At 36.4% G+C, this 27,225-nt stretch overlaps 1 protein-coding gene across 5 annotated transcripts in view; it reads left to right on the top strand.

Annotated features, from left to right (window-relative positions):
• TTBK2 (tau tubulin kinase 2) overlaps positions 1–27,225 on the top strand; it is a 137,522-nt gene that overhangs the window by 20,938 nt on the left and 89,359 nt on the right. The window contains exons 2-4 of one of the 5 annotated variants that reach the window (XM_070502901.1): positions 8,882–9,017; positions 13,785–13,932; positions 15,214–15,405. In XM_070502901.1, coding sequence (XP_070359002.1) covers positions 15,396–15,405 — 10 coding nt within the window. In that variant the 5' untranslated portion in view covers positions 8,882–9,017; positions 13,785–13,932; positions 15,214–15,395. Of the gene's footprint in view, positions 1–8,881; positions 9,018–13,784; positions 13,933–15,213; positions 15,406–23,367; positions 23,480–27,225 lie in introns of those variants that run through there. The other 4 variants (XM_070502898.1, XM_070502911.1, XM_070502915.1 and 1 more) reach the window with 4 other exon arrangements.

The raw sequence follows: 27,225 nt of genomic DNA on the forward strand, positions 1-27,225 counted from the left end.
TAGGTTGCTTCCACGTCTTGGCTATTGTAAACAGTGCTGCAGTAAACATTGGGGTGCATAGGACTTTTGGGATTGCTGACTTCAAGCTCTTTGGATAAATACCCAGTAGTGGGATGGCTGGATCGTATGGTAGTTCTATTTTTAATTTTTTGAGGAATCTCCATACTGTTTTCCATAGTGGTTGCACCAGTTTGCATTCCCACCAGCAGTGTATGAGGGTTCGTTTTTCTCCGCAACCTCTCCAACATTTGTTGCTATTAGTTTTAGATATTTTTGTCATTCTAACGGGTGTAAGGTGATATCTTAGTGTAGTTTTGATTTGCATTTCCCTGATGATCAGCGATGATGAGCATCTTTTCATGTGCCTATTGGCCATCAGCATATCTTCTTTGGAGAAATGTCTGTTCATGTCTCCAGCCCATTTTTTGATTGGGTTGTTTGATGTTTTGTTGTTGAGTTGCAAGAGTTCTTTATATTATGGATATTAAGCCTTTGTCAGATATATGACTTGCAAATATTTTTTCCAGTTAGTGGGTTTTTTTTTGTTTCAATCCTGTTTTCATTTGCCTTGAAGAAGCTCTTTAATCTGATGAAGTCCCATTTGTTTATTCTTTCTATTGTTTCCCTTCTCTGAGAAGGCATGGTGTCCGAAAAGATCCTTTTAATACCGATGTCAAATAGTGTACTGCCTACGTTTTCTTCCAGAAGCCTTATGGTTTCAGGTCTCACCTTTAGGTCTTTGATCCATTTTGAGTTTATTTTGGTGAATGGTAAAAAAGAATGGTCAATTTTCATTCTTTTACATGTGGCTTTCCAGTTTTCCCAGCACCATTTGTTGAAAAGACTTTCTTTTCTCCATTGTATGCCCTCAGCTCCTTTGTCAAAGATAAGCTGTCCATAGATGTGTGGTTTTATTTCTGGGCTTTCAATTCTGTTCCATTGATCTGTGCACCTGTTTTTGTACCAGTACCATGCTGTTTTGATTACTGTAGCTTTGTAGTATGTTTTGAAGTCAGGGATTGTGATGCCTCCCGTTTTGTTCTTTTTTCTCAGGATTGCTTTAGCAATTCGGGGTCTTTTGTTGTCCCATATGAATTTTAGGATTCTTTGTTCTAATTCTGTAAAGAATGTCATTGGGATTCTGATTGGGATGGCATTGAATCTGTAGATTGCTTTAGGTAGAACGGACATTTTAACTATGTTTATTCTTCCAATCCATGTACATGGAATGTCTTTCCATCTCCTTATGTCGTCATCCAATTCTCTCAGAAAGGCCTTGTAATTTTCATTATATAGGTCCTTCACTTCCTTGGTTAAATTTACCCCAAGGTATTTTATTCTTTTTGTTGTGATTGTGAATGGTATTGTATTCTTGAGTTCTTTTTCTGTTGGTTCATTACTGGAGTATAGAAAGGCTACTGATTTGTGCAAATTGATTTTATACCCTGCAACTTTGCTGTAGTTGTTGATTACTTCTAAGAGTTTTCCAATGGATTCTTTGGGCTTTTCTATATATAAGATCATGTCGTCTGCAAACAGCGAGAGTTTCTCTTCTTCTCTCCCTATTTGGATTCCTTTTATTCCTTTTTCTTGCCTGATTGCTCTGGCCAGGACCTCCAGTACTATGTTAAATAAGAGTGGTGATAGAGGGCATCCTTGCCTCGTTCCTGTTTTCAGGGGGATGGCGTTCAGTTTTTGCCCATTGAGTATGATGTTGGCTATGGGTTTGTCGTGTATGGCCTTTATTATGTTGAGGTAGTTTCCTTCTATGCCCATTTTGTTCAGAGTTTTTATCATAAATGGCTGTTGGATCTTGTCAAATGCCTTCTCTGCATCTATTGAGATGGTCATGTGGTTTTTATTCCTCAGTTTGTTGATGTGGTGTATCATGTTGATTGATTTGCGGATGTTGAACCATCCCTGTGTCCCTGGTATGAATCCCACCTGATCATGATGTATGATTCTTTTGATGAATTGTTGAATTCTGGTTGCCAAAATTTTGTTGAGAATTTTTGCATCTGTGTTCATCAGTGATATTGGCCTGTAGTTCTCTTTTTTCGTGGTGTCCTTGTCAGATTTTGGTATCAGCATGATGTTGGCCTCATAGAATGTGTTAGGAAGTGTTCCATCTTCCCTAATTTTTTGGAATAGCTTGAAAAGGATAGGTATTAAATCCTCTCTGAAAGTTTGGTAGAATTCCCCAGGAAAGCCATCTGGTCCTGGGGTTTTATTCTTTGGGATGTTTTTGATTGCTGTTTCAATCTCTTTCCTTGTGATTGGTCTGTTCAAATTGTCTGCCTCTTCTTGAGTGAGCTTTGGGAGATTGTAGGAGTCCAAGAATTTATCCATTTCCTCTAGGTTATCCATTCTGTTGGCATATAGTTTTTTGTAGTATTCTCTTATAATCTGTTGTATTTCTGCAGAGTCTGTTGTTATTTCTCCTCGCTCATTTCTGATTTTGTTTGTTTGAGCTTTCTCCCTTTTTTTCTTTGTAAGTCTGGCTAGTGGTTTGTCAATTTTATCTATCTTCTCAAAAAACCAGCTCTTTGTCTCATTGATCCTTTCTACTGCTTTTTTTGTTTCAATAGTATTTATTTCTGCTCTGATTTTTATTATTTCTCTCCTTCTGCTGACTTTTGGCTTCATTTGTTCTTTTTTCTCTAGTTCAGTTAGGTGTGCTTTAAGGTTGCTTACTTGGGATTTTTCTTGTTTGTTAAGATGTGCCTGTATTGTGATGAATTTTGCTCTTAATACAGCTTTTGCTGTATCCCATATGAGTTGGTATGGCATGCTATCATGTTCATTTGTTTCCAGGTATTTTTTTTATTTCTTGTTTAATTTCTTCAATGATCCATTGCTTGTTCAGTAGTGTGTTGTTTAGTCTCCACATCTTTGTGCCTTTCTCAGCTTTTTTCTTGTAATTAATTTCTAGCCTTATAGCACTATGATCTGAGAAGATGCTTGTTATTATTTCAATTTTTTTAAATTTGTAGAGGCTTGCCTTGTTTCCCAACATATGGTCTATCCTAGAGAATGTTCCATGTGCACTTGAGAAGAATGTGTATTCAGCTCTTTCAGGGTGGAGTGATCTATATATGTCTATTAAGTCCAATTGTTTTAGTTTTTCATTTAGCTCCACTATTTCCTTGTTGATTTTTCTGTCTGGATGATCTGTCCATTGCTGTGAGTGGGGTGTTGAGGTCCCCTACTATTATTGTGTTGTTTTTAACATCTTCCTTTAGGTCTGTTAATAGTTGCTTTATGAATCTTGGTGCTCTTGTGTTGGGTGCATAGATATTTATAAGCGTTATTTCTTCTTGATGAAGTGTCCCTTTGATCATTATATATTGTCCCTCTGTGTCTCTCTTTACCTGTCTTATTTTGAAATCCACTTGGTCTGATATGAGAATTGCAACACCTGCCTTTTTTTCCTTGCTATTTGCTTGAAGTATTGTCCTCCACCCCTTCACCCTGAGTCTGTGTTTGTCCTTGGGGCTGAGGTGTGTTTCCTGGAGGCAACAAATTGTTGTGTCATGTTCTTTAATCCACTTTGCCACTCTGTGTCTTTTTATTGGAGAGTTCAATCCGTTCACATTGAGAGTGATTATTGATGCATGTGGACTTAGTGCTGTTAATCTGTCGCTCATTATCTTGTTTTCCTGCATTTCTTTTCCTGTTTACTTTAGACTACCCATTTAATACTGCAATTTCTTAGATTTTTCCTTATTTATGATTTGTGACTCTGCTCTGTACTTTATTTTAGTGTCTACCTTGAAGTTTGTATTTAGAATCTCACGTATAATATAGTCTATTCTCTGGTGGTCTCTTACTTACTTGACCAATACTCATTTAGACCCTTTGCTCTTCCCCTCCTAAATAATTATTTTCATTTTTTATTCCAACTTGTCTTATTAATTGGTAGTTAGAGTGCTAAGATCATCCTTGTTTTGGTAGTTTCCTTACCTTTACCCTAATGCTATAATTGCATATTTGCTATCCTGTTCTGGTTCTATCTATTGGTCTCCCTAGTCTGTGGATTGTGTCCTCTTTCTCTCTTTTTTTCTTTTTTCAGGTATGAGAGCCTTCTTGAGGATTTCTTGTAGTGGAGGGATTTTAGTTACAAATTCCCTTAACTTTTGTTTGTCTGGAAAAGATTTAATTTCTCCCTCATATCTGAAGGAAATTCTTGCTGCATAGAGTATTCTTGGCTGAAGATTTTTATCCTTTAAAGCTTTGAATATGTCACTCCATTCTCTCCTAGCTTGTAGGGTTTCTGTAGAGAAATCCGCTGACAGTCTGATAGGGGCTCCTTTATAGGTTATTCTCTTTTTTTTCCTTACTTCCCTGAGTATTCTTTCCTTATCATTCCTTTTTGCCAACTTTACTACTATGTGCCTTGGGGTAGCTCTTTTTACATTGACAAATCTAGGAGATCTAAAACTCTCCTCTACACACATTTCTCCGTCGATCCCTAGATTTGGGAAGTTCTCTTCAATAATTTCGTTAAGCACACTTTCTGCTCCATTTTTCTTTTCCATATTCTCAGGAATTCCTATGATCCTTATATTCTTACTCCTCATTGAATCCATTATCTCTCGGAGATTTTCCTCGTTTTTTTAAATTCTTAGTTGTCTTTCTTCCTCTGGCGCCATTCAGCCTGTCTATCTTCGATTATGCTAATTTGCTCCTCTATGTTGTCTACACGGGCATTCAGAGAATCCGTATTCTGTTTTATCTGGTCCATTGTGTTTTTCATTTCAAGTAATTCTGTTTGATTTTTCTTTATGATTTCAATCTCTTTTGTGAAGTAACTCCAGAACTTGGCTTGTTTCTCTATCTTTCTCTCTACCTCATTGAGTTTTTTGATTATAGCTGCTCTGAACTCATTGTCACTTAGTTTACCTAAGTCCAAGTCCTCAGGACTTAATTCTATGTTTTTATTGTTTTCCTTCTGGTCTGGGGCTTTTATAAATTGCTGGATGGTAGAGGAGCGGTTTTTTCTCATGGTGGTAGAATTCAGTTGCAGTTACAGCCTGTCGCCACTAGATGGGGGTCGAGAGCCACGTGTTATGAGCTCTCTGCCTTGGGGCAAGATGGCTGCACCCACTGGCTTTGCTGGGGGGGAGGGGCTGTTACTCACACGCGCCGGTCTGGGTTCAGACCAGTTCTGTTCTCTGGTCTCCCAAGGCCCTGGGTTCATGGGGTCCCCACGGATGGAAGCTTTCCCCCCGTCAGCGGGTCTCCACTGAATCAGCGGCAGGAGTCCTGGATGATCCCCCGGTCGCGTGGCCCCTCCCCCGCTCCTTCCCGACCTGCGCTGCAGCGATCGCAGACTCTAGGGGAGGGAGCGATGTTCTCTCCTACCGTTCCAGTGCCTCCGAGGCCATCTGCAAGGTTTATGATCTCCGCCTTCTTGGTATTGTAGGTCTCTAACGAGCTGGCATTATGTTTATTCTCTGAAATTCAGTTCTTCCAATCTTTTGTTGTATTTTGGAGGGGAGAGAATCCCAGGTTAGCTCACCCCGCCATTTTGCTCCACCCCTTCTCCTCCATAAATTTTAAAAATTTTGATGAAGTTCAATTTTTATCTATTTTTCTTTCGTTTGTTGTGCTTTAGGATCATATCTAATAAATTACTGCTTAATCCGAGGTCATGGAGATTTATGCCTGTGATTTCTGTAAGAGTCTTTTAGTTTTAGCTTTTACATTTAGGTCTTTGATCCATTTTGAGTTAATTTTTGTATATGATGTTAGGTAGGAATACAAATTCATTTTTTTTGCATGGATATGTAGTTTTCCCTGAACCATTTGTTAAAAAGAACTATAGATCTTTTTAATCTATGCATCTTTTGTTTTTTACTTTTAACATAGACTGTTGCAAACATACACAGAAATAGATAGTATAATAGATTCCCATGTATCCATTATACAATTGTAAAAATTATATAAAAGTTCTATCATTCATATGTCATCTAATCCTCCACCCCCAGCACAACTCCTTTTCCTCTTAGAGTGCTTTAAGGCAAATCCAAGACTTTTTATCACCTTGTATATTGGTAGTTTATGTATCTCTTACAGAGAAATACTTTTTAACATAACCACACCACTAGTATTACACCCTACGAAATTACCAATTATTCCTTTATATCATACCTAGTACCTGCTCAATTTTCTCTGATTGCTAGTTGTTTACTTAGGTTGATATATATCTTGTTTCTTGTAATGTGTATTTTCCATGCCATTTATTTGTTAGAGAAACTGGATGATTTTGTCCTTTAGGATCTCCAGCATCATGAATTTAGCTCATTGTATCCTTATGTTGACATTTAACAAGTGTCTCTATTCCCCTTATTTTTGTAACCTGATAATTAGATCTAGAAGCTTGATTAGATATTTGTTTTGTTTTGTTTTTGTTTTTTAGGCAAGAGACGTCATGGGTGGTACTAAGAAAATTTTGTTGCATTATATCAGGAAGCACTTATGTTTTATTGTCCTGCTTTTTAGTGATGTTACGATTGATCAATGAATTTAACTTGATCCTTCTGTATTAAAGTTCCACTTTTACCTTATAGTTTTAGCAACCATGGATGGTTGTTGCCTAGATTTATTATTTAACCAGGGAATGGAAAATAGTGATTTTCTAATTCTGTAGTTTCTTCTGCATTTGTTAGCTGTGGTTATTCTCTAAGGAAAAAGTTGTCCTCCATCATCTCTTTGGTTTCCCAGAAATAGTGTTCATACCAGAAAAGCAGGATAAATGCTTGATTCTTTCTATTTATTTGCCAATTTTCAGTATAATGAGTTGTACTCTAGCAACCTCCAAAATTGACCAATGAGGAATTTTCTTTTTTGAGTGTCATTATGAACTCATGGGTGTTTATATTTTTGAAGTTTTTCAATCATTGCAGACACCATTCTCATATATGCTCAAATTGTTGCATCTTTGGCAAATGAGAATCTTTTCAGTTGTCTCTGATTTCCTTTTGACTTGCCTGTAGTAGTATTGTTAAAATTTTTGCTTTTGGATTTGACAAGATGTCACAAATTCATTTTGTGCAATTTCCTATGCCAAACCTGGAGTGAGTCATTTTTCCAAGGGGCCCTGATTTCGTTTAGTGGGAAATGATGTTTAGAATCCACAATCCAGAGGCAGGGGTGCACATTGCTACTGGGTTATCATTATTTTTAGACCTCTTTGGCCCAATCATCATGCCAAATCTTCTATCATAATTTCTGGATTGTCTGATACTTGTTATGTAGCTGATTCCTAAGGGCATTTCCTGGAAACAGTATTCTTTGAATTCTGTGTGTTCATAACTGTTTGTTTCTGTTTAGCCTTGAAGGTTAGTTTGACAGGATAGAACATCCTTGGCTCACTTTTTTTTTGTTTTTTGAGGAAGATTAGCCCTGAGCCAACATCTGTGGACAATCCTCCTCTTTTTGCTGAGGAAGACTGGCCCTGAGCTCACATCCGTGCTCATCTTCCTCCACTTTTTATATGTGGGATGCCTACCACAGCATGGCTTCCCAAGTAGTGCCATCTCCACACCTTGGATCTGAACGGGCAAACCCCAGGCCGCCGAAGCAGAAAGTGTGCACTTAACCACTGCACTAGTGGGCCGGCCCCTTGGCTCACTTTTTATTTCCTTGAGTGTTTAAAGATATAATCTCATTGTCTACTGGTATAAGTTGTTTGTACCAATGTCTTTTGTCAGTCCAATTTTCTTTCCCTTATAAATAACTTGGACTTTCTGCACAGATGCCCAGTGAATTTTTTTCCCTTTTAAAATCCAGTAGTTTTTACTAGACTTTGTCTTGGTATTGACATTCTGAGTTGTTTTCCCAGGTATGTGGTATACCATTTCAACATGCAGATTTAGCTTTTTTTTAAATTCTCAAAAAATTTTTGTGAATTATAGTGGCTAGTATTTGTTGTATTTCATAGATTTGGTTTTCTTTTTTGGGGCCTTCTATAATATATATTTTGTATTTAGTTTGCCTTTTATTTATCATTTTTAACTTTCAAGTTTCTTTTTAATTCTTTTTCATTTTCTCTTTTCTTTTTTCTCTATTGGTGTGATATCTTCTCCTGTGTCTCTTGTAGGTGAGTCTTCACTTTTTTCTTTCATTTCTAATTCTCTTCTGAGTTTGCTCAGATTTCTTTTTATGCCTTCCTATTACCCAGCTCTCTCATTTACGAGCTTTTTAAATTATGATTTATGATGTTTTAAAGCTTCTTTTTCTTACTTTTAGTTTGTTCTGTAATATTAGGTCACAATTTTCATCTCCTTTAGGCCATATTTTTCTGTTGTATCTACATTTTCTATAAGTATGCTGTTCATGTTATTATTATCCTCTCTTTCTTGTAATCATTGTATTGGATTTGATCAAAAGCCCTTTTCTGTGGGTCATGTTTATTTCCTGTGCATTTTAAGTGCATTATGTAACATTAAAATTTTATTAGTTCTGTTGATGTTAAGCTCTAAGTTACAAAACTGTTAAACTGTGAGCTGTTTTAAATTAGGTACCATGTCTTTTTCTTGAGCAATATGTTGTATTTAGGAGAGTGGTCTGTCCGTGTCACCTGCCATTGACACCATGCTTGTCCTATAGTCTAGGAGTCTCAGTTATTGTAAATTATATCTGCACTGTAACGTAATGTCTTTGTGAAGTCTAGCTATTTCACTGGGCATCTATAATAGAAAGATAAGTACTTCTTTAATAGGCACTAAACAGATTTTGGAACTGAGTTTGTAGGATTTTTCTCACCTCTCCAACAAAGCAACCTAATTAATGTATAGGATTAGTAGTGCTACTTGGTGCTGGAATGTTTGTGTTAATTAGTTAACCCTGATATGCTGCTGCTGTTTCTTTGTTTTAGGTTAAATGGAAACCACCCTTGGGAGCTGGATGCCTGTGTAGCCATTCTACCACATCAGTGAATTGCAATGAGTGGAGGAGGAGAGCAGCCGGATATCCTCAGTGTTGGAATCCTGGTCAAAGAAAGATGGAAAGTGGTGAGTAGACATTTCAGAGAGAGAGAGAGAGAATGTGTGTGTCTGTACATGTGGGGGATAATTTTTGGTGTCTTTATAAAAATGGCATTTTATTAAGAAATAATACATATATTGCTTATATGCCTAAAGCAGTTGTTTTCAGTTATTTTCCTATCATTGTTCTGTTTATACCCTAATTCTTATTCTTGCTTCATATAGTAGTAAATTTTCCTAACCTCTGATAGCTAATATTGAGTAAGGTAAACACAAGCGTATTTAGGGAAAGAACAAATTAAAAATATATATATAGTAAAATGAACTTTCTTTTTTATATCACTACTTTCTATTAAGGAGAATTGTAAGTATGCTTAAAAATAATGAGACTGATATAATGAACCTCCATGTACTCATGCCCTAGCTTAAACAGTTATCAGTTTATGGTCAATCTTGTTTCATTGCTTTAACCTCCCTCCCATAATATTTTGAAGCATATTTCTTACCTTAGCGTTTCTTCTGTACGTACTTCAGTGTGTATCTCTAAAAGATAAAGACTTCTTTTTAAAACATAATCATGATATCATTATCATACCTAAAAAAGTAATAATTTCTTAACATCGTTAAGTATCCTTCTAGCTTTCACATTTCCCTGATTATTTTGTGAATTATTTTTAACAGTTTGAATCAAATTCAGATAAAGTCTGGATATTGCAATTGGTTGACATCACTTAACTTTCTTTTAATTTTCTTGGTTCCTTTTCATCTCTCTTCTTTTCCTTCTAATTTATTTATTGAAGAAACTAGGTCATTTGCCTGTAGAATTTCCCAAAGTTTGGATTTTTCAGATTGCTTTCATGTGGTGTTAATGTGTTTCTCTGTCTCATGTATTTTATGTAAATTGTTAGTTATATGTAGAGGCTTGATTAGATCTGAGTTTAGGTTTGTTTATTGAGATGGGGGCATTTTTTTCTTAAAGGTTACTGTGAACTTTCAAATGGAGGCACATAGTATCTTCATCATTGCTGAGGTCTGTTAATTCATTAGAGATTGCACATTGCTGATATTCTATCATTCCTTCATTTATTAGTTAAAGTACATTTATAAGAGAAATTTCTCATCAACTATTTGATTATTCTGAGATGCAATTTGATTAGGAAAACAGGATAAATGCTTCTTTTTCTTAATTTGCCAGTTTTCAAAATAATGAATTGGTTCCCTAGCATCATCATCTTTTTTTTTTTTTTAAAGATTTTATTTTTCCTCTTTCTCCCAAAGCCCCCTGGTACATAGTTGTGTATTTTTAGTTGTGGGTCCTTCTAGTTGTGGCACGTGGGATGCCACCTCAGCATGGCCTGATGAGCGGTGCCAAGTCTGCGTGCAGGATTTGAATCGTTGAAACCCTGGGCTGCCGCAGTGGAGCACGCGAACTTAACCACTCGGCCACAGGGCCAGTCCCAACCCTAGCATCTTCTAAAAGTGACCAGTGAGATTTATTTTAAAGATTGGCACCTAAGCTAACATCTCTTGCCAATCTTCTTTTTTTCTTCTTCTTCTTCCCAAAGCCCCCCAGTACATAGTTGTATATTCTAGTTGTAGGTCCTTTTGGCTCTCCTATGTGGGTGCCACCTCAGCATGGCTTGATGAGCGGTGCTAGGTCCGTGCCCAAGATCTGAACCAGCGAAACCCTTGGCCACTGAATCGGAGCGTGTGAACTTAACCACTCGGCCATGATGGTGCTGGCCCGGAGATTTTTTAAATATAATTAAGAATTTGTGGATTTAAACATATTTAATGTATTTCAGTCCATTGTAGTTATTATCCTTATTGGTGCTCAGATTGTCTTGTTTGACTAAGGAGACACCCTTCAAGTTGTCTCCTAAGTCCTCTTAACATGATGCTAATTGTCTTTTGATGGCTTCATTGCTCTAGACTTGGAATCTGCCATCTCTCCTCCTGTTAAAGGAGCTATTTTTGTTTTGGACATATTTAAATATATTTTATTGCTACCCAGTCTTTTTTTAACCAAAGTTTTAATTCATTAGCAGGTTTAGCAAAGCTATTTTAGTGGTTTCCTTAATCTATCAGCAGATCGGAAAAAGAAGATTCTTCCTTTAGAAATAAAGATTTTATTTCTCTGGTACAGTTTGAATCATATAGGTAACTGGTTCAGTGTTTTACTGATTAAGTAAATCAATAGGCTTTGAAAATTTACTTGAATAAATGTAAGAAAAGAACCATGTCATCATCATGGACTGGTGCAGGGAGCTTCTGACAATTGATAATCTTTGTGTGAGTCAGGCATGAGTGTTGCTTTGATGAGAGCTTTGTATTAAATGCTGTGATGAAAGTTGGCTGTTCTCCAGTAGACATATCAAAAGATGACAAATGAAGCTATGCCCTCCGTAGTTGCTCTGTCTTGATAATTAGAGCTAATATTGTGTGGAACATTTTCCCCAAATATGGCAGAGTGGCATTTTTAGTAAGAAATCACAGGCTCTTTGCTAAGGATGGTGTTTTGGTTATCTGTTGTTATGTAACAAACTATGGGGAAAATTTAGAGGCTTAAAACATTTATTTTACTCACAGTTTGTGGATTGGGAATTTGGGAAGAGTTTGTCTGAGTGGTTTGTCTGTTAGCCATGTGGGACTAGCAGGGTTAATTGGGTTGGAGGATCCACTTCCAAATGGCTTGTTTGCTGCCACGGGGGTCCTTAGTTCCCTCATCACTGCCATCCTGGTGGCTCATTTTCTAGGACCTCTTCATAGAGCTATGACTTCTCAGAACGGTCACACTTTTTACATGGTAGCTTGCTCTTGAGACACAGAAACTACAAGGTTGGTTAAGAGACATTCTCAGAACTGGTACAGTGTTACTTTGCCATATTTTGTTGGTTAAAGCAATCACAAGATCCATCTAGATTTAAATGGATGGGATATGGACTCTACCTCTCGATGGAGGAGTGGCAAGGTTACATTAAAGAAGAGCAAAAAGGATGGGCGATATTGTTGTGGCCATCTTTGGAAAATACAGTCTGCCACAGGCCTTACCTTTGTTCTTTCCCTAATCTGCATACCCCCATCATACTAAACTGCCTGTGTGTCTCATAAGCATTGATGATATCTTAGGGCTTTGTCAAGCTCAATAAAAGAAATTAACACTCTACTGTTGTTCAAATGGCATCATAGGAATAAACCAAAGAGCAAAATCATTTACTTCAGCCTAGATTTTTTGTTCTGTCATTTGGTAAGGTTTTTTGTGAGGTAAAACATGAAGCCACCTCTCATCACAGTCCATAATTAAAAAGATATCCCTTTGGTACTGTTTATGAGTTTTTTAAGTTATACTCGGCTTTGTTTAATGGACAAAATATAAAGAATCATAAGTACCAATCAGGGCCCAAGAAAGAGCAATTTATTTAACTGAAATTAAGTTCTGGAACTTTTTTTAATCCCCAACTCATACTAGAGTTCCTCCTGTTATTCTTCCCATCACCAAACCAGAATAAAGAGGGATTGTGGCTCGTATATATGAAGCAAGGAATATTTATTTAGTAATAATTATATAGTTACCACTTTTGGCAGATGTTATGGGCAAAACAAAAAGTCGAAGGAGTGGCTGGCCCTCTCTTTGGAGAAGCTTAGTTTCACTGTAGGGGGCTGGGTCATTGAAAATGGAAAGTTAAACAACATAAGAGTTAAAAAACAGTATAGTGTGTTAATACAAGTAATAACTGAGGTATTTAGCCTAGTAAAATGATTAAGTGTTTAAGCAAATAATCTCTAGAAATTCAGAATGTAAAGAAATCAGCCTAGATGTAGTAATCAGTACAGACCCAGTGGAGAAAGAAATAGGACTTGAGGTCAGGCCTCTGGGAGGTTAGGATTTAGGACCCTATGACTCCACTGATCACTTCCTACATTATGTCATATCCTAGATATTTGATAATATGGTAAGGAGAAGACCTAGTTTAAGGAAATTGAAGAAGACTAGTTTCATGCTGTATCTAACTTGAAGTATATTACCCATCCCCCTCCCACCCCAGTTTCTCACAGCTCTACAGGTCCAGTTGTCACCAGCTCTTCAGAACTTTCTTATAATCCCTAGACAAAGATCCTAATATTCCCTAGTTAGGCTAACACATTTTATCAGGAAGAATAAATTGTTTGATGAAAGTGTTTGATCAGAGTTTATTCTTATTTGAGTGCATATATACACACACACACCCTGAGCTCTGAGATAGTTTGGAATAGGATCTGTCTGCCTCTTCTGTGGAGCCTGTTCAGTGCCTCAGAGAGGAGGGTAAATGGTGCAGAGAGGGCTGGGTTCTGGCTGCCCCACTCCTACCTTCCACCTCCCCACATACAGATGTCAACCAGGTTCCCGATGAGATTTCAATTGGCAAAAGATTTTATGGTTTAAAAAGTCTTCAAATGATTACCTTAGAATTAAAACAACAAATCTGATTGTTGAGGGGCCTTGTGGGAAGTGAAGCTTCAGACACTGTGTTGTAATAGATCTGATGCTGGCTGTAGACCAAATTTTAAATTGTTTGTGACTGAAATAATTTCATTACTCTTTTGTAGATAAACCTGTGGGAAAGATTTTGATGTCATTTCTAGATATTTTCTTTCTTCTTGGCATATGCATAGTTAATTTAACAATCTTGAGATCTTTTATTATAAAATAGGGATAGTAAAATTATATGTTATTTTCTAAATATAAGAGATGAATTGGTTTCCGATGAGAATGTTCTATTAATTTTGTATGCGTATGTTCTTATTTATTTCCAGTTGAGAAAGATTGGGGGTGGGGGCTTTGGAGAAATTTACGATGCCTTGGACATGCTTACCAGGGAAAATGTTGCACTGAAGGTGGAATCAGCTCAACAACCAAAACAAGTTCTGAAAATGGAGGTTGCTGTATTGAAAAAACTACAGGGTAAGCTGTTTTGTATGATATGCCAAACAATTTATAAGTTGCTGTTGTCTTCCTGAACCTCAATTACGTTCTCTAACTATTAATTGAATATTCTGATGTCAGCTTGTTAACATGCTAAACATTTTTCTCTTAGAAATTTTATCGCTACCTAGTAGTAGTAGAAATATTGATTGCTTAGAATAATTGGACTTTGGGAATTCCTTTTCATGGTGAATAAGGATGAGAGAGAGTGAATTACCTGAAACGTTGTGCTTTAGAAAGTGTTTTCATAAGTCTGTTATGGTAAAATTTGCCTTTTTTTTTTAAACAACCAAACATAGATACCTCTGAGTTATTTCTATTCGTGTCTTTGGATATTAAACGTACTTTAATCACATTAAGGAAGCTGCCTTTAAATCATACTGCAGTATGGATTAAAAATAATACTATTTGTTATGTGTTGGTTTCATTAACTTCAGTTTCATAGAATAACTCTTTCTGACCCTGTAGTCATTTTTGAGGTCTGTTTTACTACTTAAGTCCCTATTTTTTTACTACAAGGATAAATAATTTTTTTTCTTACATCAATCCAGTGATGTAAAACCCTGAATACATTGCTAGTTTGTATTATCTTTATATTTTCACGTTAATGACATAATTTGATATTACTGATGTTTAAATGTTTTATCTGAATCAAAATTAAAAAGGGGTGATTAGCACATTAAATGATCTTATTAAGCTCTAGAAGGTTTGATTTTGTTATGGGACGTTCATTAATATCTAAAGGATTTTAGTATTAATACACAGAGCAAAGGAAGTTGCTATAACTGTTGGAAATAGCTATGGTTGGTAGAAATAGCAAGGGTGAAATGCTATGTAGTCTAGGACCCTCAAATTCACGGCCGGCCATGTAGTCTCTAGCGTAAAGGGTGCTCTCTTTGTGAATCCCTGATATTTTGAATTCTAGTAAATTAGTTTCTATTAAGTTAATGAAATGTGTATTATGTATTCTGGCAACATCTGTTCTTTGAATCCTTGTCCTTTGCCTTAAGCTTTCTAATTATCCAAGTTTTTCTACCAGTTGCTTCATTTGATTAGTGAATGATGATGATAAAATTCTGTTTAGTAGGTATTTTTAGCCCAAACTTAGCTTTCCTGAAACATGGAAATCAGGAAGACAGTGGATAGATCAGCACCCGTTGTCACTACTGAAAAAAACAGATAATTGGAGAAGGAAGAATAGGGAAAAAGATGATGCTGTCTTTTTCTTACCTTTTCTCCTTTCTCCCTATTTCTTTCGAGCTGTTCTCAGCTCAGTGACATAGAGGCCACACACAGGTGCAGCTGGAGCTACCTCTTCCTGGGTTGCACAGATCCCAGGAGATCTGTTTTACTCTCAGCCAAGCCCGTAAAGGGTATGTGAACATCAACTTGGCCTGGACAGTGCTGCTTCACCTGTCTTGCTCCTACTTGGCCCTGAGGAGATGCTTCCAGGTGAGGCAGGATACAGCTCTGTAGCCTTTTCAGTAGGTTCTCCTGCCTATTTTGGCCATGTTTTTCAGAATTCCATGTGATAAAGCTTGAAGATCAGTTTAGTATCTTTTAATGGATGAATTGGAGACCCTTGCATGCTAAGTCTCTCCTTTCCTTCTCTTTTATCTTTCATGCTATTACCTAAGATGTTTTTCCTGCCTGCGTATGACCACATGACATCCTATTCCTCAGAACCCTTCACTTTCCAAAAATAAATAGGTTTTTATCTTCTGGTCTGTATTTCAATGAGGCAGCCCTTGACTCTCTTTTCTTGACTTCCTAAGTTACCCATTCTACATCCTGATGCCTCACAACTTCTTTTTGTTGAGGGTGCTTTGGAATCTGGACCCTTTTGAGAACATTTTTATAGGGCTGAGCTGCTCTTGCCTTCCTGTTGGCATAATGACTTCTTACTCAGTGACCCCAGTAAGAAGGCTAATAAGTATGTAAGGAAAACATATATAACCAGAGGCTAACCCTTTTAGGATTGGTTACTTTTAAGTTGATGTTCAATTTTTGATAGCTGGTATGAGGATTTGTTTCTTTAAAGATAAAAGGATACTTTAGGATGAATTTAGCCTAAACTCTAAATTTTGTTGTTTTTAATAAATCATTTCCCCTTTTCAAAGTCCCAGAGTATCTGTGCCTGGATTCCCTCAGTTCTCAATTTTCTCTCAGTCTTTTCTGTACTTAACAACCCTAGATTTCCTCAGATCATGCATAACTCTCATTGGTAGCATGATCCTTTCTCATTGGCCCTAAAGTGTGAAGGCCTTAGCAGTTTACCCCATCTTTTCTTTTGAATGACCTTCCCCATGCTACTACATCAGATTACTCTTTTTTGAAAGCTCTCTGAACTATTCTGGGTGTATCCTGCGGTTCTTTATTGAATCAAGCTAGACTCCTGGATTGTATTTGGTTTTTATAAATGTGTTTGAATGTTTTAGCCACTTCTAAACTAAACTGTCTGTGTATAGGCCTATTAGGTAGTACTTCTACACTTTAGAGAGTTATTACTCTCTAAAGTATCGCTCCTATGTAGAACCGTAAAACTTATTAAGCTTTTCTTTTGATTAACATCATTGTTCAGAGATACCTGAGATCTTGGAAATATCTCAGAGATACAACCATTTATTTGTGTTTTTTTGTTCTCTCCATTTGTGACTATACTGTCTTCAGACTGTTGTTTTTCACTTTGTTTGCTTTGAAACTCTCTGTGCAGAGGGGATAATTGCCTCCCTGATCTGTTAGATTCTTTTTTTTTCTCTTCTCTCCCATCTTAAATAAGTGTTTTATGGTGACATCCTATCTCCACTTCACCATTTTCATGATCTCTTGAACTGTATTTCACCACACCACTTTTTTTTTTTGATAGTTTTATTTGCAGTGCTGATATAAGAGAAGAAAACCTTCTGTCCTATGATTTCAAATCTGATCACTAGTAATTCTGCAGTACCTCAGGAACCTACCATCAATACTTTTTAAAAAGTTAGATTTCAGGGCTGGCCCTGTGGTGTAGTGGTTGAGTTTACACGCTCCACCTCGGCGGCCTGGGGTTCACAGGTTCTGATCCTGGGTGCAGACCTATGCGCCACTCATCAAGCTATGCTGTGGTGGTGTCCCACATATGAAACAGAGGCAGATTGCCACAGATGTTCACTCAGTGAGAATATTCCTCAAGCTAAAAGAGGAAGATTGGCAACAGATGTTAGCTCAGGGCCAGTCTTCCTCAAAAAAAAAAGGTTAGATTTCCATTCCATTCATAACAAAATTTGATACATGTCTAGAATCCTGTGGTGAGATAGGCAAATCTTGAATTTGCTTTTTCCCCTGATTTTTTATTATGAAAAATTTCAAATATACACAAAATAGAATTATATGATGAACATTCATGTACTCAATACTCAGCTTCAGTAAGTATCAGCATTTGGCTCATCTCGTTGCATCTGTATTCTACTCGTTCAGCATTTTTTCCCACCTTGCTGAAGTATTTGACATCATATCATCTATAAATACTTAAGTATGTATCTCTATCTAATAATCTAATAGATAAGGGCTCTGCTCTTTTTTTTTTTTTTTTTAATGAAAATATTATTTCATAGAGTCATGAATTACCAGCCAGACAAGGAACTTGTGGGGTTGAGGTTGGGGGTGTTTGGGGATGTCAAAATTTGACAGATATTATTTTGCCTATGAGAGCTTTGTTGATAATTGATGATTTTATGAATCTATTAGATTGTATCAATTAGAACATAGAAAGCCTTAGCCACTTATCCCTCACCAAAAAAACCCCAAAAAGAGTGGTATGAGAACATATTAGCGGTAGTGTATGTTAAACAGTAGGAAAATTTGGGGGACCTGTATTATTGAAAATGTGAAATAATAAGGCAGTGGAAACTCCTCAGGTGACCAGTTTTAAGAATAGATTGGAGAACCTCATTAGAGAGGAAGCCCGTGTTCCAGTTTTTCTTTTTTTTAATTAATAAAACTTTACTTTTTAGAACCATTTTAGGTTTACAGAAAAATTGAGCAGAAAGTACAGAGTTCCTAAATACCCTCTCCCCAGCTACAGTTTCCCCTATTAGTAACATCTTGCATTACTGTGGTACATTTCTTAAAATTGGTGAGCCAATATTGATACATTATTATTAACTGAAGTCCGTAATTTACATTATGGGACTCCTTTTTTAATAACATAAACACAATAGTCTTAAACACCTAACAAAATTGTTATTTCTCAGTACCATCTAAAATCTAGCCAGTGGTTAATTTCTCCCCTTGTCTCAAAAATATCTTGACAAGGTTGTCTTGTTCAAACCAAGATTCACAGACATGGTGGACACATTTCATTTGATTGACATGTCTCTTAAGTCTCTCTCAATCTATAAGAGTTCCCCTACCCCCAACTTTTTTTCTAACCTTGCCATTTATTTATTGAAGAAATGAAATTCTTAGCTTAATAGAATAGTCCAAATTCTGGATTTGGCTGATTGCATCCTTGTGGTATCTTTTAACATATTCCTGTATCCTCTGTGTTTTCTGTGAATTGGTGGTTAGATCTAGAGGTTTGACATGCATGTTGTTGTTATTTTTGGCAAGAGTACATTATTTAGATTCATTGTTTCCATATGGGTTGCAGCATAGTTATTTTTCTGATTCTTTTATTGCTTCCAAATTTCTGAACTGGAATTATTGTACAAAGTAGAACTTGATTTCATCAGCTGTTTGTTTCCCCTGAAATGTAATTACTGCAAGAAGGGCAGAATAAAAGCTTGACTTTTCTTCCCTTTTATTTACTAATTTTCAGAATAATGAGTTGTGCCCTTATGTGACCAGTGAGTTTTTTGTTTTGAGTATCACTATGAATTTATGGATTTTTGTGTTTTATTTCAACCCATTGCAGTTGTTATTCTTTTGATGCTCAAGTTCTCACATTTGACTAGTGGAAGCCCTTTCAAGTTGGCTGCTGTGTGCTTCTGATAGAACTCCAGCATTCTGTGATATCATCCTTGCTTTCTGGCACAGCACATGTTTCAGGCATTCCTTGAACTTTCCATGTGCCATAGTTGGAATCAGGAATCCTGTTTCTCAGAGCAGCTCTGCTTCCTTGTACTGGGAGACAACTGAGACCACAGTATGTGCAATAATGCTATTGAGCCAATGCAACTCTCTCTATAGGTTTTAATAAGTACTGGATTTTGCCTGGTTTATTCTTATGTGCACTTTTCAATTTGTTTCCATTGTTTATTTTTAAAAATACATTTATGTTCTCTTTTAAATTGCAGGCCTCTTACAGGACAGGAATTATGTACATTTAAACTTGACATTTGTGCTTAGTAGCAAAATGATAGCACACAGTAGCTTTGTATTTGGTGATAGCGTACATTTCTAAATGGAGATGTGGGAGAATAGGATAACAACTCTTCTATTTTTGGTTGTTATTTTTTTCCTCAGCTTCATTTTTTTTTTTTTTGGTAAGAAAAAGAAATAATGAGGTCTGGGATAATTTGTTAAAGAGTGCTTATAAATACTAATTGATAAAAGTCACCTTTGGATGACTAGGGCTTAGATTCTTAAAACCATGTTAGATAGAGATTCAACTCTTCCTTGTTATAAAAGATAGTCACTTGGATCTTCCAGAAAATGATATCTATTTGGTTTAGAAGGTTTTATCTTTGCATATAGGTGAGTCTAATGTTTTGGGAATTCAGAATATTGTCAAATTACTATAATTTATACTTAGTATATCTTTTCATCAAAGGAAGTTTTCCTAGGATCTTTAAAAGTTTATGTTTTGTATACTTGCTTACAGTTGGTATAAAAATATATACCTAAGCATAGAAGTAGTTTCTCTTTAAAAGTATGCTAAAGGACCAGTCCTGGTGGTCTAGCGGTTAAGTTCCATGTGCTCCACTTGGGCGGCCTGGGTTCACTTCCCGGATGCAGACCTACAGTGCTCTGTTAGCGACCATGCTGTGCTGGCAGCCCACATTTTGAAAAGTAGAGGAAGATTGGCATGGATGTTAGAAGGACAAATCTTCCTTAGCAAAAAAAAATTAATTAAAAAAATGGCTATAATTCAGATTTCTCACTAATACTTATGTGTATTCCTCCATAACGTGTTCAATCTAATGGAGTTTATTGTATTTAAAAATTGCTGGTTAAATCAATGAATGACTAAAAAGTTGTCCGGCCTTTCTTTCCCATTTTAGCTCTTTACCTCATGTTGTGAATGATCAGCATCATCTTATCTCTTGGGCCCTTTCAGAGTACCAACTTGAGTAAAACTGAGGTTTTTCTCTTTATGTATTACCTTGGATGGGAAGGTAATTAAATAAACACCTACTTAATTATTTAAAAGTTTTTCTCCTCTAAATCTTCTAAAAACAGGTGAAGATCCTATTAATATCAAGAAATAAAAGAGTAAATGCCATTGTTTGATAACCAAATACTTTTATTATTCTCATTTGAAATAGCTGAGAATTAATTTCTGTTGCCCCATATAAATGCAGGGAGGGGCTGGCCCCGTGGCATAGTGGTTAAGTTTGGTGTGCTCTGCTTTAATGGCCTAGGTTCATGGGTTTGGATCCTGGGTGCGGACCTACACTACTTGTTGGTGACCATGCTGTGGCGGCAACCCACATACAAAATAGAGGAAGATTGGCACAGATGTTAGCTCAGGACAATCTTCCTCAAGCAAAAAGAGGAAGATTGGCAACAGATGTCAGCCGAGGGCAAATCTTCCTCAGCAAAAAAAGATAAATAAATAAAATAAATGCATGGAAAAACTACATTTTTCCTTATAGCCCATAAAGAAGAAGTGATTTTGACTTCCAGGGACTTTTTTTTTTACCCTGAAATATTGGTCCTGGATTTTATTTTTGCCTTGGAGACTGCAGCGCAAAAGCTGAGGGTTGGGAAGAAGGGTTACTATTGCAGAAGAGTAGCTGCATGTTTTCTGCCTTCCGTATTTGAAGTCTCCAGCCACTGCCACAAAGTATGACTACTTCTTTCCTCGGTCATGAGAACGTAAGAGATATGTAGTTTCCAGATTAGACCACTGGTCTATCCAGTATAGAAAACTGTCTGTGAAAGTTACTCCCAAGTTGCTTGCCTTCGTTTTAGGTTCATCTGTTCCATCAAAGGGGTTTAGAAGGTCTCTGATAACTCCTTTTGTGGGAGAGCCGTAGTAGTTGAACTATGGGAGCTAAAAGGTAAAGATAAACCCTTACCCCTCATTATATCCTTTAACCTTTTGTAAATTTTTCATCTGCCCTTTCATTTCTTTCAACCTGTGCATTTTTCCCCTAAAGTAACTTTTGCTTGCCTTAGTTACGACTCATCTGTTTCATCAAAGGTGTTACGGGATCTCTGAGAACTTTATCTCTTCATTTTTACATTTCCCTTCTTGAAAGGTTTCACATTATCTGCTAGCTTGGGGATTTGTCTGTTCATTACTCTGTTTGGGTTTAGAAAAACGACATATAGGAAATAGAATAGGCGTAGATTAAGGAGCAGAAATCCATTTTCTTGAAAGAGAATGTTAAGTATATCTGTGTGTCTTTGTATACATGTACACACATATATTTATATGTACTTTACATGTACAAAGAAAGGCTGGAGTCATACAGAACTCAGGAAGCCACTGGGAATGGTTATGTTTGCGTATTGGAATTAGGGGGACCAGGAAAGGAGAGGATCTTTTACTTTTTTCCTTTATACCTTCAGTGCTGAAGAAATTAAAAAGAATACAAACTTTTTTTGATAGTAAAAATGTAATATAATGATGATTATAAATATCTTCAAAATCCATTCTTACTGTTTATCTTCTCTTTAAATTTCTCAATGCTTAAAAATACATGGTGGGCCGGCTCAGTGGCCTAGTAGTTACGTTTGGGCATTCTACTTCAGTGGTCCAGGGTTTGCCAGTTTGGATCTCAGGCGTAGATCTACACACCACTTATCAAGCCATGCTGTGGCAGGTGTCCCACATATAAAATAGAAGAAGATGGGCATGGATGTTAGCTAAGGGCCAATCTTCCTCAGCAAAAAGAGGAGGATTGGCAGTGGATGTTAGCTCAGGGCTAATCTTCCTCAAAAAAACCAAAACATGGTAAATTAGTACAATGTAATGTAATTAAAAAACTCTTTTGTGTTGTGAACTTATTTTATAAATGGTTGGTAATATCTTATTTGTAGGGAGATCTATAGCAGTGTTTGAGTGCTGAGTGTTAGGCTCTTTCTTGCTTACCTTGTTTTATTATCTTATATCTAGTTCATATGTAAGGCCTCCTTCCATCTTTTTTACAACCCTTTTTAAGGGTGTAAGTGTTCACGGTAAAAAAAATTTAAAACTGAAACAGAAGAGTAAAGTGTAAAAAAGTTTCCTTTCTCTTAGCTCCTCACTCTCCTTCTCCAAAGTTAACCACTGTTACTGATTTCGTGTTTTTTCCCAGAAATATTCAGTACGTATTGTAATCTATCCACACACATATATATGTAATCATATGATATAGGTATAGTATATATATAATCATGTAGAATCATAACCATATATAAGGTTATATACCTGGGTATATGTGTATATCTATGTGGATATATAGCCATGAGTATATATGATATATATAATGATGTGATTGTGTGTGTATATATAAAATCTCTCTCCCTTACTCACATCCCCCAACAACATGTGGAATCATACTAGATATATATACTGTTCTGCAACTTGATGTGACCCCTTAGATTCAGACAGTAAGACTCATTTTTTATGCTCTGCAGCGGGACTAATCCTTCAAATGTGCCGATTAGATCATGTCACTCCCCAGCCTTTGCTAAAACACTTCAGGGCCTTCCTTTTCTCAGGTAGAGTACACCCATCTTAACATAGCATAGAAAACCTTGAATTGACTCCTGCCTGCTTCTCTAGACTCTTTTCTTGACTCTTTTGGGCTTACTCTCAGTTATCTTGAACTTTTTTCAGTTTCTTAAACAGCTTATGGCCTCTTATCTGCAATCTGCTTCCTCTGTTGCATACTTTGGATAACTCCTACTTTTTTTTTCATCTTTTAAAAAATTTATAACAGTCCTAGTGTTTATAAAAATCCATAGGGTAAAGTAAGATTTAAAGAAATAAAGCAAAGTACAATTAAGAACTTCAGTATTTTTTCCTAAGCATATAATATCCGAAGTATATATGCTTAAAAAAAATGTGATCCTACTAGCTTGTTTGCTCCCTTTTCCTCTATAAGGTTATTACAGGATTTATTTATTTTTAATTTTTTATTTCTTATAATCAAAGTTATACAAATAGTTTAAATAATCAATCAGTTCTACAAAGTTTGTTATGAAAAACAGTAGTCCAAATTCTGGTTCCGGATAAGATGGAGTAAGCACACTTCACCCTGTCTCTCCCACTGAATGCAGCTATAAAACCTGGACAGAATGCTTGGAGTGGCTATTTGAGGACTCTGAAAAATAAATTGTAGAAGGCAGATTGGGGAAGAAGACCAGAATTCAAAGTACCACTGAGCCGGCGGTGAGTTTGCCATTTTTTTTCTTCCAGTATGCCCCAGGCTGAACTTACTGTATCCTGAAACTTGGAAGTGAGCATTATTAACACAGACAGAAAAAGCTCCAGGAGAAGCCCTGTAGTTCTGACTCAAGAAGTCAGAAAGGGATCTCTTTTTTCTTCTTTTTTTCCTTTCACTCTCTTGCACCCCAGACCTCAAGCAATCCTTGGCAGCTGCTGCAGTGGCCTCAGTGAGGGCAGGCAGGAGCCTAAATCTCAGAGGAGGGGAACTTTCCTCTCAGATTGGAGGAGCTGTGGTCTCAAGAGATTGGGGCGAATTTCATTGCTTTTCTTCTCCCTCTGCTCCTCTGTTGCTTGGCCCTGATGTCGGCAGAGTCATGGGAAGTACACAGCAGAATGAAGTTACTGAAGCCCCAGCTTTCTGCTGGAAGGCTGGAAAAGGGGAACCCCCGGGAACTGAAATACTGCAAGAGAATGAGGAGCTTGGGAAACTGACCACGTAAGTTGCTTACGAACTCCTGAGCTGACTTCTGAGCTCTGGATGTATGAGCCTGATCCTAAACAGCATACATAAATGTTGAGGACTGAATTATGGGATAGACCACCACCACCCAAGCCCCAAACTGGACACTGCGTGGGACAGTTATGTAATACATTCAATATGACTACAAAGGCTTTGCAAATTGAATAGAAATTGGAAATACAACCCAGAAGGCTGGTCAGAACTTGACGTGTGAACCAAACTGTCAATTACTGGCTAAAACAGAAACACCAACATTCTCAGTGGGACTTAAACAAGATCCAGAGTCTCATAACCTAATATTCAAAATATCCAGAATACAATTTAGAATTACTCAGCTTAAAAAGAACTAGAAAAATCCATACTCACATGGGAAAAGGCAAAAAAATGCCAATGCCAAGATCACACAGATGTTAAAATTATCTCAAAAAGACTCTTAAAATTAGCTATTATGACCATGTTCCAGGAATGAGTGGGAAGATAGGAAGTCTCAGGAAAGAAATAGAAGATATAAAGAAGAAATAAATGGGAATTTTAGAACTGAGAAATACAATAATGGAAATTAAAAACCTCACTGGATGGGCTCATTATCAGAGTGGACATGACGGATGAAAGAGTGAACTTGAAAATAGATCAATAGAAATGATCTGATTTGAACAATGGAGAAGAAAGGCTAAAAATAAATAAATGAACAGCCTCAGGGACCTATGAGACTATCATAGGTCTAACATTTGTGTCATCAGAGACCCAGAATGAGAAGAGAGTGAGTGTGGTGCAGCAAAAATATTTGAAGAAATAATGGAATACATATTGGAAAGGAAGAAATAAACTGTTCCTATTTGCAGATGGCATAATTGTCTATGTAGAAAATCCCAAGGAATCCACAAAACAATTCCTAGAATAAAAGAGTCTAGGAAATGGTTCAAGATCAACCCACAAAAAGCAGTCGTATTTCTATATGCTAGTGATAAACAATTGAAAACTGAATTGAAAAGTAATTTACAGTAGCTCCCCCAAAATGAAATACTTACATATGAGTGTAACAAAATACGTATAAAATCTCCATGCTGAAAACTATAAAACCCTGATTTAAAAGATCAAAGAAGATTTAAATGAATGGAGAGATGTTTTATTCATGAATTGGAGGATTCACTATGGTAAAGATGTTGATTCTCCCCAAATTCATCTATAGATTTGGTGCAATACCAATAAAAATCCCAACAGCATTGTTTGTAGTTGTAGAGAAACTGAATCTAAAATTTCTGTAGGAAATCAAAGGACCTAGAAAAACCAAAACAATTTTAAAGAAGAAGAATGTTGGAAAAATCGAACTGAGTGATTTAAAACTTAGTACAAAGTGATCATAATCAAGACTTTGGTTTTGGCAAAAGGATAGACATATAGATTAATGAAATAGAATAGAGAGTCCAGAAATAGACCCACACAAATATGGCCAATCATGTTTTTACAAAGTTGTAATGTGAGAAAAGAACAGTCTTTCCAATAAATGGTGTTGAAACAATTGGACATCCGTATAGAAAAATAGTGAACCTCGACCTAAACTACACATATTATACAAAAATGAACTTAAAATATATCACACATCTAAATGTGGAATATAAACCTAGATAACTTTTAGAAGAAAACATAGGAGAAAACTCTTTGTGACCAGAGTGCAGGCAAGAAGTTCTTTTTCATGACACTAAAAGCATGATTCATGAAAAAAGAAATTGATGAATTGGACTTCATCAAATTAAAAACTTTGCTTGCAAAAGATGCCATTAAGAGAATGAAAGGGCAGGTTAGAGACTGGGAGAAAATATTTGTACATCACAAACCTGCAAAGGATTTATATTCAGATTATATAAAGAACTCTGAAAACTCAACAGTAAGAAAACAATCCAATTAAAAATCTTTAATAGGCTTTGACAGAGAGTGTGTAGAGTGGCAAATCAGCTCATGAAAAGATGTTTACCATAACTAGCCATTAGAAGAATGCAAATTACAACCATGGTGAGTTACCACTGCACATCTGTTAAATGGCTTAAATTAAAACTCTTGACAATACTAAGTGCTGATGAAGCTGTGGAGCAACTGGAATTCATACATTGCTGGCAGCGGGTTGCAAAATGATGCAGCTCCTCTGGAAAACAATTAAACATATACTTACCATATGTTAAATATTTATTTACTATGTGACCCAGCAGTCCCACTCCTAGGCACTTACCCAAGAGAAATGAAAATCTATGTTCATACAAAAGCATGTACATGAATATTTATATTCCACTATGGTATATGAATACTATTCAGCAATAAAAAAGAATGAACTACTAATATGCAAAACATCTCTCTAATTTCTTCTTAGGGAAATCTTTTTAGGAACCTCCTAGTCTGCTCTGGTCAGGCTTGGTTATTTTCTGTGTTCACAACTATCATCCTTGGATCCCCACTCAGCATCTTTCTGGGGATTCCCATTGCGTCTCTTTTATGTTGTGTGCCTTGTTGAATCCCTTTCTCTTTTTCATTTGTTCTGATTTTAGTGAAGCACCTCTCTACTAGCTTTCTGAGTAAAGGGTACATGGGAAGTATATTTTTGAGAGCTCTCTTGCATGTCTGAAAGTGTTTTCATCCTACCCCGATGTTTAAATGAAAAACTGACTTGGTATAAAATTCTAGGTTGAAAATAATTTTGCTTCAAAAATTTCTTTTTAAGCTCACTGTAGTGGTTTAGAAGTGTACTTCCATTATGATTCCCATTGCTTTGGCAACTTTTAAGTTTTTCTCTTTTTTCCCCAGTGTTCTGCAGTTTCATGATGATATACAGTGGTATGAATGTATTTTCATCTAGTGTGCCAGGCTATGTCTTTTATTGAAACTCCTGAGCTGAAGGTTTTCCTTGGGAAGTTTTCTTGAATTATTTTGTTGGTGATTTCCACCCCTCTGTTTTCTCCGTCTTCTCTTCTGGAATACCTGTTATGCAGATCTTGGGCCTCTTGGAGTGGTCCCCTAATTCTTTATCTTTTCCCTCCTATTTTTGCATATAGTTGTCCATCCATTTTTGTAATAGATAAGTACATTTTTTAAGTAGATAGGGTTATGAAATTGTGCTCATTTTTTAAATTCTAACCACAAAGCCTGATAGTTTTTTTTTGTTTTTTTTTTGAAGAAGATTAGCCCTGAGCCAACATCTGCTGCCAATCTCTCTTTTTGCTGAGGAAGACTGGCCCTGAGC

Source organism: Equus asinus, chromosome 2 (assembly GCF_041296235.1).
Source record: "Equus asinus isolate D_3611 breed Donkey chromosome 2, EquAss-T2T_v2, whole genome shotgun sequence".
Taxonomy (NCBI): Eukaryota; Metazoa; Chordata; class Mammalia; order Perissodactyla; family Equidae; genus Equus; species Equus asinus.